Below are 13,708 nucleotides of genomic sequence, written 5' to 3'. Positions count from 1 at the left end.
ATCAACAATTTTTGTTTTTCTTCACAGCGGCTATTCCTATTGAGCTTGTTGAACAGCAACTGATGCCTAATTTTGTTGGGAGTTTTGTTGAAGTTCGTATCTTGAGCCCCTGATTTTCTGATTCGCGCTCTAGATTTGACTAACGATCAGCGAACCATTTGTATTAGCTAATTATTCCAAATTGTTATGAAAACGACAACTTACGGTTTTTCCATATCCCCAATGGGATCTCACCACTTTTCAACTTGTGTACAACAAAATTGCTACCGTGCAACCTAGATAAATGTCAGCTCCAATCTTTTTCAAAAAATTTTGCCCATTTGAACAATCTACTTTTGAGAATTCCCCCATAAAATCCACCTCTGAAACTGAAAGTACAATCGATCGATATAGGAGTTCTCAATAATTTCAGTCATAGTTGGACTCAGCACCTAGAATCATACCGGTCAAAGTCAATCTTTTTTTCTCTTCCATCTGATCTTCCGCAATTCATGGGAGCTACTTCAGTGAGCCGAAACTTAATAAGTCTCTAAAAGTTTTTGATAATTCCAGTACTCATTTTATCGTCGCTTCTGTGATGCGCTTCTAAGGCGGAGCCGAAACTCATGGATTCTAACCAACGTCGTTGTATTAAATGATACGCAACTTTTCTGATCGAAACTACAAGAATTGGCTGATGGAGTTGACGATACTTCCTCGAGCATTTCACTTTCAAATTGTCGACATGCTTTCAATGATTACTAACTCTTTTCAGGTCGAAATACTCCCTGTTATTTTACAGCAATTTCGAGACAATGTTAGTTGCCGAGCGCCGAAATTTGTCTCTCATCGCGTACTTAAGGTTTCAAATTCGTTTGACATCTCTACTGAAAGAAGTTTAATTTAGGTGTCCCCTGATCATAGCGTATTGCCTGCTGTCGCAGTGTTTGTGAACCTACTTCTCGACGAATTTTCAATTTTACAAATCGGAATAATTCCACTATCATATGTTGGCTCTAAAGCTTTGATAATTATATATTTAGGACTTGGATTACTTCCCCTCAATCATACTCGATTGACAGCTCGTAGCAGGGCAAGTTTCTGAAAATTTAGACTGCCCTTGAAACTTTTTAGTGCAGTTTTGGTTAAAATTCACTCTTGAAATTTTATAGTTTCATGAAACTTCAAAAAATTATAAATGAGTTTAACGTCTACCAAAGTAGTTCGAGTCCAAATAGCTTGCTCCAAGTCAGTTTGGAACGATTCATGAGAGGATTTAGATTGATAGTGGAATAAATAATATCGTGCATCAATTATCCCATTTTGGCAATTTTCAAAGCACCTTAACTTTACAAAAAAATTATCGCAGTGAGTTTTTTTTTAGTTTCAGCTGCTCAGAGTATTAATAATTTCCAGATGGCTCTAAAAACTCCATTAAAAGGTGACCAATTACAAAGCCGAATTTAGTCTAGTAAAAAACCGCAGCGAGCTCAATTGCTCCATCTTTTCTCAAAAGTCAGAAAAACATATTTAAAAAATGCAAAAATTTTGACGCACCTGCTGAAAATTGCCTGTATCTTCAAATTTTCTTAAGATATTCGTCGATTGAAAGAATTTTTTGCATGGATTTATATCCATTTGATTGATTTTGGTCGTGAATTTTGAAAAAATGGCGGAATATTTGCGCTCGGCTGGGCTTGTTTTTTTTCCAAACAATTTTCGATTTCTGACCTAACATTTTTTTGACAGAATGTTTTTTATACTTGCTGAAGGATGAGGTTTCCCTGAGCTCAATTCCAAGAAGATATTTTGTTTATACGTTTTTTTATTTATACAAATTTTTCACAAAGTTATGAGGGTTTGAAAATGCTAAGTTCGGCCAATTTGGGATAATCAATGCGCGCTTTGTTTCAATTCAATTTTAGCGTGTAGCATAAGCGGCGAATCAACCTGGCTCAGAAATCATTCCAAATTGAATTGAGGCAAACTAGTTGGTATGAAACTTATCAGAACGTTTTTATTTCGAATCATACCGGTCAAAGCCAATCTTTTTTTCTCTTCTATCTGATCTTCCGAAATTCACTTGAGCTACTTCAGTGAGCCGAAACTTAATAAGTCTCTAAAAGTTTTTGATAATTCCAGTACTCATTTTATCGTCGCTTCTGTGTTGCGCTTCTAAGGTGGAGCCGAAACTCATGGATTCTAACCAACGTCGTTGTATTAAATGATACGCAACTTTTCTGATCGAAACTGCAAGAATTGGCTGATGGAGTTGACGATACTTCCTCGAGCATTTCACTTTCAAATTGTCGACATGCTTTCAATGATTACTAGCTCTTTTCAGGACTCCCTTTTTCCAGTGTTTTTGCGAGAACAGCCATGGCATCCGCTCCATAGACAGCCAAAAGTTCGAAATACTCCCTGTTATTTAAGAGCAATTTCGAGACAATGTTAGATGCCGAGCGCCGAAATTTGTCTCTCATCGCGTACGTAAGGTTTCAAATTCGTTTGACATCTCTACTGAAAGAAGTTTAATTTAGGTGTCCCCTGATCATAGCGTATTGCCTGCTGTCGCAGTGTTTGTGAACCTACTTCTCGACGAATTTTCAATTTTACAAATCGGAATAATTCCACTATCATATGTTGGCTCTAAAGCTTTGATAATTATATATTTAGGACTTGGATTACTTCCCCTCAATCATACTCGATTGACAGCTCGTAGCAGGGCAAGTTTCTGAAAATTTAGACTGCCCTTGAAACTTTTTAGTGCAGTTTTGGTTAAAATTCACTCTTGAAATTTTATAGTTTCATGAAACTTCAAAAAATTATAAATGAGTTTAACGTCTACCAAAGTAGTTCGAGTCCAAATAGCTTGCTCCAAGTCAATTTGGAACGATTCATGAGACGATTTAGATTGATAATGGAATAAATAATATCGTGCATCAATTATCCCATTTTGGCAATTTTCAAAGCACCTTAACTTTACAAAAAAATTATCGCAGTGAGTTTTTTTTTAGTTTCAGCTGCTCAGAGTATTAATAATTTCCAGATGGCTCTAAAAACTCCATTAAAAGGTGACCAATTACAAAGCCGAAGTTAGTTTAGTAAAAAACAGCAACGAGCTCAATTGCTCCATCTTTTCTCAAAAGTCAGAAAAACATATTTAAAAAATGCGAAAAGTTTGACGCATCTGCTGAAAATTGCCTGTATCTTCAAATTTGCTTAAAATATTCGTCGATTGAAAGAATTTTTTACATGGATTTATATCCATTTGATTGATTTTGGTCGTGAATTTTGAAAAAATGGCGGAATATTTGCGCTCGGCTGGGCTTGTTTTTTTTCCAAACAATTTTCGATTTCTGACCCAACATTTTTTTGACAGAATGTTTTTTATACTTGCTGAAGGATGAGGTTTCCCTGAGCTCAAACCCAAGAAGATATTTTATTTATACGGTTTTTTATTTATACAAATTTTTCACAAAGTTATGGGGGTTTGAAAATGCTAAGTTTGGCCAATTTGGGATAATCAATGTGCGCTTTGTTTCAATTCAATTTTAGCGTGTAGCACAAGCGGCGAATCAACCTGGCTCAGAAATCATTCCATATTGAATTGAGGCAAACTAATTGGTATGAAAATGATCAGAAAGTTTTTATTTAGCACTTGGAATTACGCGAGGGAAAATTAACCATAAAATATTTCAGATACTTTTAAGTATAGCGGATTTTTCAGGGGTGCAATCTGATACTAGTGGTCTTGTAAAATTTGTTATAGCAATTAAAAAATTTATTCTCCATTTTATTAAAATTTTGAATTATATCGGTAAAGTTAACTGTCTAGATCCTCAAAAGCTTCTGATGGAATTGACGTCGAGTTTTTTTGCGTAAAATCATAAAACAATAGCAATCAATATACCAACAGCTCTGATTGTATGAAAGAGCAACTGAGCAATTTTCATTTATGTCTGAATGTGCTTTTTCCATTTATTTGTTTTTTTGCGACGTAAAATAAGTCAGAAAAAGGAAATTGTGATCCAACTAATTAAAGTAAAAAGTCATTAGCAAAATGAAATGAATATGACTAAGTTGGGTTTCTTTTGATGCTTTATTGTCAGGCGTTCAACATGGAAGTCGATGAGGAGTGTCACGTGACGGTGGTGTTTGATCCCAACTATGTGCCAGACAGTGCCCACACGAGATATCTGACTGAGAACATTCAGGTCACCTACTCACAGCATCCAAACAAGGTCATTATTTTCAAAGATTTTTTGGGATACTCTCACTTAGCTATTTTGGCTCGCTCTTACTCCTAGGCGCGGGTCTAGGGTATACTCGAAGAGCTCTCCCAAGATACCATAAATATCGTATTATAGAATTTTTTTTGCGCCGCTGGCAACTTAAAACAAAAACAGGCCCAAATGCCGTTTTTAGTCTTTTTTTTTGCAAAGTTTTGACCGAAAAAATGGCGCGCGCTCCAACTCAAGGGTAGTGATATATTGGTCCCAGAGGCGCCTTTTGACACAATTTAGGGTCGGTCAGCTAAACTTGAATTTCGTGAATTGGTACTTTAGGTGGTCAGAGAGTCGAAAATCTATTTTTTCCGATACTGGGGTCCATTTCCCCTCACCTAAATTCGCAACTGCTTCCTTCCATAATGTTTTTTCATCCCTCTCTAATTTAGATTTTTGCAATTAATCTTTATTTTCGGTTCTTTGAACTTCAGGACTTGATCGCGCTGTCTAGTGTTGTCTACTTTCCCAATGTCGACTTCGAGACCAAAATAGTTCACTTCGGCTGTGTCGTGAATGAAACAGAGGTCACAAGAAAGGTCAAAATCGCCAATAGCGGACCTCTGCATGTAGACTACAAGTGGAGTTTCAAACTAGACGAAGCTGCCAAAAATGCATTGGTGGTTGTCGAAAGTTTGGAGGCTGACCAGGAACCCGAGGAAAATTTGAGTGAACGCAACGAGGAGGCGGAAGTTGCAAAAGAACAAGAAATCGAAACTCAGGCGCAGGTGCGTGAATGTCATATTTTTTTTGCAAGATGTTAAATATTTTTTAAAATGATTCTAGTCGGATATCCAATGGTTTAGGATGGTTATAGAAAGAAATGGATAAAAATTTTGCATTGTTATTTTTAGAAAAACAAACTATACTAATTTTTCATTACCCAGAGAACTTTTTGCGTTTGATCCAATTTAGCGCCACTTTTTCGAACACTTGGATAAGAGCCATTTTTTCAGAAGTTTTGTTTATAATTATCCTTGAGTGTTTTCTAATTTAAAAACAGGCCGAGCAGGATATGGAAATAACTTCTGTTCACGAGTTTGAAATTGAACCAAATCTGAATGAAAACGTCAACGAAGATGAGAACGACGGCAATATAAATCATATTGAAAACATTGAAGATAACGTAGCCGAAGACCAGTCGGCCGATATTAACTTGACAGATATCCAAGAGACTCAAAACTTCCAGTCGTTACTGGCTAGAGTGGATTTAGACGAAGAGTTTTTGTTGGATGAAGATGAAGATAATGAAAAACAGGTTGAAGGACTAACCAGAGAAATACAAAAATAATAACTAATTAAATAACTACTTCAGGCCACTAATTTCCTTTTCAGTTTTCTTTTTATGTCTAACATTTTATTGTTTTGTATTTGCGCAAGTCTGGTTTCTGAGTTTGAATTTTAAAAAAATTGTTTTTAATAATTTTGAGTGTTAATTTATGACGATTGGTACAAATTTCAGTGTATCATGAAAGCTTCAGTGACATAATTAGTTTTCAATTCGAAATTTTTTTTAAAGCTGATTAATCATAATAGCTTGGCATCATTATAGCCAAGAGATTGTTATCTTCTCTTTTTTTCTAAATTTCAATGAAAATGGTTAATTTTTGCTGTAACAGACAGTTTTAGTTTGTGAAACCACAAAAATTAAAAAGACATTGGTGTGTTTTAGGATCTGCCTGAGAAGCCACAAGAGTTGAAAGAATCTGAAGAAGTTGATGAAAACATAGCTGTGAAAAATTCTTCAGAAAAGCCGCCAATCGAACTCACTGACGTAAGAAAAAAAACACGTTTTGTGTTATTTGCTTATAAGGCAATTACTATGATACCCCTTAAGGTACGAGCTACATATATTATTACAATTTGTTCAAAGAGAAACCTGGTACATTTTTAAAATGTTAAAATTATTAAGTTAGTTTTTAAAATGTTAGAATTGCTGAAATTTGTGATTAAAAACATTATACCTTCCTACTCCTTTTTTTAGTCTGAATATATTTCGTGTTTAATTGGCATTTTGACGTTTATTTATAGTTCCGGTAATTTAGGCTCAGTCAAGCTCAGGATCTTTACCAAGTGGTAGTTGAGGTAAATTAAGCTCAGTTAAGTAAGAACATTTATTCCGCATTTCAATGGCAAAAAGATGGGATATTCTGTTTTGAATAGTTGACCGTAATCGATCGCATTATGAAGTTTACTGTGCTGGAAGAATCTCTGCTGGTTTCATTCTCCGAAAACGGCACGAGATTAGCCATCTTCCAATTGAACAAAATTAAATGCTCAATTTCAAATAACTGTCGATAAACCTGATGTGTGACTTAATAAAGTGAAGGACTATAAGCCATTAGCAATCTTTTTTTTTCCACCGAAGATTGGCAAAAATATTTTTGCATTGCGTCCGCGATTTTGCATATTTCAAATTGTGTTTAGCTATACGACATTCATCCCCTTTTCGGTCACTTGGCCCCTGGAGAGAGCGAGACCATTAGCTTTACCTTCTTTGGTCACGTGGGGGTCAAATCAGAGGTCATTGCCCTCTGTGACGTCAGAGGGGGTCCCTGTTATGAGCTGCAGCTAAGTGGCGAGGCTTCTAGTATGCACTACAACATTGACAAGACAGATATCGACCTTGGACTTGTAGTAAGTTGTTCTAGCAAATGTTTATTTTCAAATTCACTAAAAATAACCATTAAACATGAGAAGAATGAGAATTTTAACGGGGGATAGAGTGGGGTTTTTTAAGTATTTCAAAATTTTTGCGAGCTCTCCTAGAACACTGAAAACACGCTATTTAGAGAAAATTTGTGTGGGCCAAGTTTTGACCAAATTATACGCTTCGTGTGCAGTTTAGGTTTATCTGTAATCAATACGATAATTTATCCATACTGAGTTATGACCGATGTGGTTAACTCATAGAGTAATTTCGGATAGGGTACACCGTCTGCTCGTCACGCTATCTTATTTTCGGCCGGATAGATTCGTGCAACTTCTTAGTCTAATACCGATCCTAATCTTACTCTTATACTATCTAGTCTCAGGTTGTTTAACTAGTCTCTGCTAGGCTCAATAGATCTAGGGTATACTGGTTTATTGCGGCTGCTGAAGTGCTCGGGAGAGTCCAACTAATTTCTAAGTTAAATTCAAATCTCTCTGGTGCTGAAATTACAAGTAACTTCAGCACTTACAAATAAGTGGGTTGTTAGTTAGATGGATCATGATTGGTTAATATTAAATACTTAACATTGGTAAAATATCTAATTTATCCAATCATAAAATGTAGTTTAGATCAGGTTCCACCCATCCGGGTTTTACAGAGTTTTTTAGAATAGTTCTTCTGCAATTTGAAGGATGGATGATGGACGTTGGTTTTTGGCGAACATCATTTTCTTCCGTTTCCTCTTTGTTAAAGAAGTTCCAGGAAGCTGGAGTTAGAGACATAAGACGTTGTGTCTTCTAGTGACAACGACTAAGTCTTTGCAACAAACTCAAATCTGATTTCAGAATGGTTGGCTATTTCAGGTTTTTCTGTTCTGCGTGGAGAACTTCTTTTGTGTCTGATCTAGTTTGGGAGTGGCGTGGAGATTGTGCGTGGAGGGGATGCCTGGTTACTCGGATCTGTACGTATACTTGAACATCGAGGTGGTCATTGGTCTAGTTCAATGAAGTCCTTTTCTGCGAAGTCAAGTCGTACTCTAAATCCTTTGAGTTGTGATTGTGAGTGGCATATCGATTGTGGTTGGTCATTCTCTCTCGAGTGTAGTGGGGTCGTTTTGTCTTTAGATGTTCGTCCTTGGTGTTGTATTCTGATCTATGTATTGCATAATGTAATTTACATTTTATAAAACATTTATTAGTTTAATATTTTTTAATTATGATTTTAGTTAGTTGTTTTCACAAAAGCTTTTTGTTTTAGTTCGGTTATTTTGAAGAGTTACTCACACTTGAGTAGCTCTTATTAAAAATAGAGGTGTGGTCACAAAGCGTGGATGTAGCGCGGTGGGTTAGGCCGGCTATAGAGCATGCTCAGGAAGTCCTTCCTGGTGGGTTAGGCCAGGAGTGGGAGTATGATTTCATGCGGTTTTTGTGAGGGGTCCTGTTATGTGACAACGTTTTATGTTGGGTTTGTTGTGGTTTTTCTTATGTCTTGTTGGTTATGTCCTTTTTCCAAAAAGCAAATTGTTCGTGGTATGGGTTTGTCTTTCGACTTTTTTGTGTTTTATTATTTCTTTCTTAGACTTTATAATAGTCTTCAAAAGAATAAATTATCCAGTTTCAAACTGGGTTAATCCGGTTTGGGTACCGTTGGTTTCCTTTTCTTAGTCATGCTGTTATTCTATGATTTGTGGTATTTAGTAAGCTGCGTTGGTTAGTTTTGTTTAGTATATAATTCCTTTCCAACCGGGTTAAAGGAAAGTTTGAAACATGTTATTATATGTTAGAGTTGTTGAGTGTGAAAACTTGAAACTGAAATTCATTATTTTAAACAATTCTTCGTGGGCGAGCTGTGCGAGTGTGGATAGAATTTCTGTGCGAATAAATGAGAATATCAAAAGGTTAGTACTGCATTTGCATTTTATTAATTTACTGCATAGAATTTGGAAATTTACTGCTAGTTATGGGGGAATTTTAAGTTACAAATTTTCATCATAATTAGATTTACTGCTTGTGGGGAAAATTTTAGAAATGAATTTACTGCATTGTTATTAAATTTATAAATTTATAAGTGTAAGAGATTAATAGAATTGTTGAAATCTGTTTGATGAAATTTGCGATCTTTATTTGTTTTTTGTGGTTTTTGTAGGTGATCGTCGGATGAAGACTAAAAATCTAAAGAAAACATGGATAAAGAATGGTGAGTTTTTAATATTTTAATTAGTTAGTAATATTCATTTAATTCATACTTACCTGTTAGTCGTCGGGGAAAAAACCGTGGGGGAAGATGTCGTGGATGAGATCGGAATTTGTTAGTAGTTTAGCTAAGATGCGGATGATATTTTTAGTCTGAAGCAGTGGCCAAAGCAATTGAAGTGCCTTAATAGTGGTTAGTTCTTCAGTGCCAACTGCAAACTCATAAGGTGTGTTTTGGATTAGATTATATAATTTGTGATTGAATTTAGTGTTGTGGATGAATTCTAAAATTGGGATTTCTATGGGTTGTACAAACTCGTGCGGGATAAGGAAGGGTCGGGATTCTTCGGCGTTGAAGGTCTTGGTGATGGGACAGAAGATGTACATTTGGGTTATGGGATCATAATTGCGAAGAATACCATGAAGGTTAGTATCTTTAATGCAATATGTGAAATTTAGGAAAAATGGTGAAGTGTATTTGGAATTAATGAATTGAAAGCGATGGTGTGGTTGTCTAGAGGGTGTGTGTAGGTCAAAGTGATTTTGGATGAAGCGATAATAACTATATGTGTGGGTTTGTTTAGTGCGCAACATAATATCGTGTGAGCAGTGTAAATCTCTTTCGTGTGGTGCAAGGAAATGAAAGGTTAGTGAAAATATTTGGAAGCGTTCTTTAAAACTTTCGTATGCTTGTGTGTCTGTTAGTGCTTCTGAAATAATGTGATCAAACTTTCGGTCGAAGATGTTTAGTGTAAATATATATGGTGTCTTGATGAAAAATTTCTCGGTAATTTGTGGATTAGCGAAGCGATCGTCGTCTAAGAATTGATCTTGGTTAGCTCTGATGATGTTGTGATCATAGTATTCGAGTGTATATTCGTTAGCTCTAGGTGCAGTGTGTGTTTTTAGTGATTTTTTATATCCAACGTAAGTAAATTGTCTAGCGGTTAGTGGTGTAGTGAGTCGATATAGCATGTCCGTATTTCGCTCTATATCGATGTGAGTGTTAGATAAAGGTAAGCAAAGAGGGTTAGTAAAATGATAATATGAGGTCCAAGAGAGAGTGGGCATTAAAACGTATTCATCTACAAAGTTGCGTGTTTCGTTAGTGTCGTGGGGGGTGTTTAAGGTGTATTGTGGGAATGAGGGTAAGGTGATGGCTAAAAATTCTTTTGTGTTAGTATGCTTGGGGTGGTTGATGTATTCACGGGCTGTTCCTGGTTTTGCTGGGAAAGGATGGTTGGGGAACTTTCTTTTAAAAGTGCGGTAAGCTCTATTAGTGTTGAGTGAAGATTCAGTTGATGTGGATGATGGTGCTAATGATTCAGTATAATTTGAAGAGGGTGTAGGGGTAGGGGGATTGGATGAATTTATAGTGGAGGAGATTTGGTTTATGGTTGGGGTATTAAGGTGGTAGGGTTGTTGTTGGAGGGTAATAAAATTATCTAGCTCTGGGGAGATTCGGGGGGTGTCTGGAGAATGAGATGATTGGTCAGAATGGTATGAGGAGTAGGTTGGGGTAACTTGGGAAGCATAAGAGGGTGTGGAAGTGATTGGGTCAGGGTTATTTGATAATATGGGTTGAAAAGGGGGTTGAGAAAAATTAGAAGAGTTATGAAAATTATTGGATGGGGATGGTTCTGAGTCGGCAAATTCATCGGGGGTTTCAATATTCGGGTTATTGAGTTGTGAGATGGAATATAAAACTGAGATGTGTGAATTAGTGTCGGAATTCATGCCTGATGTTACATTACTAGATGGAAAATCGGGTGGCGGAAAAGCAAAAAGTGGTATTATTGGGATTGGAGAGGTAAGATTGGTTGGGTGGGAATTTGATCGGTGTAGTGATCCAAGTTGGCGGCTCATCGTGGGCTAAAAAAATGATTATTTTGAGACTGAAAAGCGGTGGTATGGGGTTGTTCAATAATTTGTTCATAAGTATTATCATCTTGTGACTGGTGTGTCATTATATGTTGGATGGGACTTTGTGATGTGGTGAGTCGAAAATTTGGATTATGTGTGATGGCTAAATTTCGAAAATTTCGTGGGACTAGGGATAGTGGATGGTTATTTGGTAGGGGTGGTAATTGTGGTGCCGTTGGCGTTATGTCTACATTGTTATGTTCTTCGTCGTATGTATTTTGTCGTGTTGCTATTTTTGTGTTATATTCTTTTATTTGTGCGTCTAAAAGAATTTTGTTTATAGATGTAGAAAAGATTCCAAAAAATCCTGCAAAGAGTATGCGTGCTACGCTTGCTTGTCTGTTTACTTGTGTGTGTATAGCACATGTGTTGTAGATTCCTTTTAAAAGTGAGAAAAGAAATCCAATAAAGTTAAACATTGCGTATAAAATAGTCAATTTTTCTAAGATGTAGTAGGGCCATCCTAGAAAATCGAGGATCTCATTTTTGAGTGTAACAAAGCTAAAAATGTTAATCGGTGATATATCTTGGGGACGGTATTTTTCACCGTTTAGATATATATAATCTTTAATGTCTTTAAAATATCCGCTATAGTCTTGCGTGTAGATATCGGCAAATCCTGCGGTTTCTGCAAGTTTGCGTAAATTTTGGTCTATTGATTGTCTTTGTATAGTGTCCATTTGAGTTAATAATTCTTGGAATTGTTGTGTTCTAATGTGATGTTGAATATCTGATTTTGAATAGATTCCTATTGATTGTAAGTCTATATTTGGGTTTCGAGCAATAGCGCGAATGCTTTCTGGTGAAAATTTTTTGAGTGATTGCATTAATGTGGGATATGGAGTGAGAAGATAATATTTATTTTCATCAGGGTTTAGTTGTACTACGTTGTGGCTATTTTCTGATCCACATGGGACTGCGGTATCCCAGAAATAGGTTCTTCGTGAAAGTGTGTCAACGAAATGTACTTTATTCTTATAAAAGATAGGGATTCTTTTATAGCATCGTTTATCTTCAAAAACGTATAGTGGTGATACTTTTTTAGTACAAGTATAAAACCATAAGATGTTTCCTTCATAGTCTAAAAAATTTGATCTATTTCCAGATAATAAGTATCCTGCATAGGGTATTTTTAATACTGCTAGTGCAAGTGATTGTAATATTTGTGTTCGTTCTAATTCGCATAGTTGGTGTAGTGTTTCTAATTCGGAGAGTGACATTTCTTGAAAAATTCGGCTAATTGTATAATCTAGTTTCATATCTAAATGAATATCATAGTGGATATTACCGAAATATGTAGTATTCATTAGTGATAATTCTTGTAAGCGTGTGCTTCTGGTGTCATGGGGTTTTAGATGTCCACCAGGTTGTCCGTTGCTTTTTTCAAAATTAACTGGTATATAGGATGTTCCTTCGTTTGGAGGATGACCTGTGGCATATGGGTCGATTTTTACTTTTCCAGTGGTCATGTCGAATCCTTTTTCGTATTCAACTAATATTTCAGAGTATTGTGTTCTGTGAAGTGGATTCCTGTATTTACATGCAAGTTCTGTTTCTTGATATAGTTGAAAACGTGTCAATTTATTTTCTATATTGTCTATGTTTCTAAAATTAGAACTTAGTTTTCGTGATGGATGGACTTGTTCATATGGAATTGATTGTATAAAATATTTTTCGTGAAATTTTATCATACGAGCGTGTATTTTTGCTACTTGAAATGTTGTACATGTATCTTCGGGGAACCAAACAATGGTTGCTTGTGTTCTCGTTGTAGGGTCGCAATAACCTTGATCATTTTTACAAGGTAATCGGATTCCTTGATAGATCATTGTATTATCTGATAAATCTCGTGATAGTTGTATTTTTTCGAGTTGTATTTTCCAATCGAAAAACATTATTTCTTGGTATCCTTTATTTTTTGTGTCTGCTTTGCAGTTTGATGGGTCATTTATACCAATGTGTGGTATCCAATGTTTATCGTGTAGGTCATAGGTTAATCGTCCGTGTGCGCCGTTATACGGGTATTTTTCGTCTAGTTTTATATGTCCTTGGTGTCTTTCAAGTTGTGATTGATGTACAGAGTCTGAAAAAACTTGAAAATTAACTAACTTTCTTGCGGAGTTTTTATTTTGTGTGATGTTTAGTCTAAGTAATTCACTTTTACAATCGTCGGGATTGAGATGTAAAAGACGTTCTATATTACTCTGATAGAATGATTCATGGTCAAGTCGGTTTTTGTTTCCGTTCGAGACTTGTGAACAATGTACTTTCTTTTCGGAAAATGTTGCTGTGAATTTATAACCTGTAACTGTTGTTGCTCGGGCTTTTGAATAGAGTGTTGCTATTACATCTGTGGTTTCTATAGCTTGTGGTTCTGTTTCACATTGTGATACTTGATTGATTGCATATTTATGTAGTGTTTTTTGTTCATTTTCTTCACAATCGTAATGTGTTACTAATAAATCTTGTGGTCCTGTACGAGGGGAAGGGTTTATGTTTTGATTTGAGATTACTAGAAAAAGGAGTTGGAGAAAAATTAATAATTTTAGAATATACATGTGTATGATAATCCTGAGTATGGATTATAAAATGTAATGTAGCCAATTGTGTTTTTGGTATATCTGTCGTATTTGTATATTACTTCAGTAGTTATAAACGGTGGTGGTAGTGATTGA

At 35.8% G+C, this 13,708-nt stretch overlaps 1 protein-coding gene across 1 annotated transcript in view; it reads left to right on the top strand.

The window, feature by feature from the left end:
* LOC134851192 (hydrocephalus-inducing protein-like) overlaps nt 1–13,708 on the top strand; it is a gene marked incomplete in the record, with an annotated part of 215,673 nt that overhangs the window by 27,752 nt on the left and 174,213 nt on the right. Inside the window, 5 exon segments of the mRNA XM_063867161.1 lie at nt 4,092–4,223; nt 4,700–4,993; nt 5,269–5,523; nt 5,938–6,039; nt 6,693–6,902. Coding sequence (XP_063723231.1) covers nt 4,092–4,223; nt 4,700–4,993; nt 5,269–5,523; nt 5,938–6,039; nt 6,693–6,902 — 993 coding nt within the window.

Source organism: Symsagittifera roscoffensis, chromosome 7 (genome assembly GCF_963678635.1).
Source record: "Symsagittifera roscoffensis chromosome 7, txSymRosc1.1, whole genome shotgun sequence".
Classification (NCBI taxonomy): Eukaryota; Metazoa; Xenacoelomorpha; order Acoela; family Convolutidae; genus Symsagittifera; species Symsagittifera roscoffensis.
Note: the sequence above shows the minus strand (reverse complement) of the source record. Positions and strands in the feature narration are given on the sequence as shown.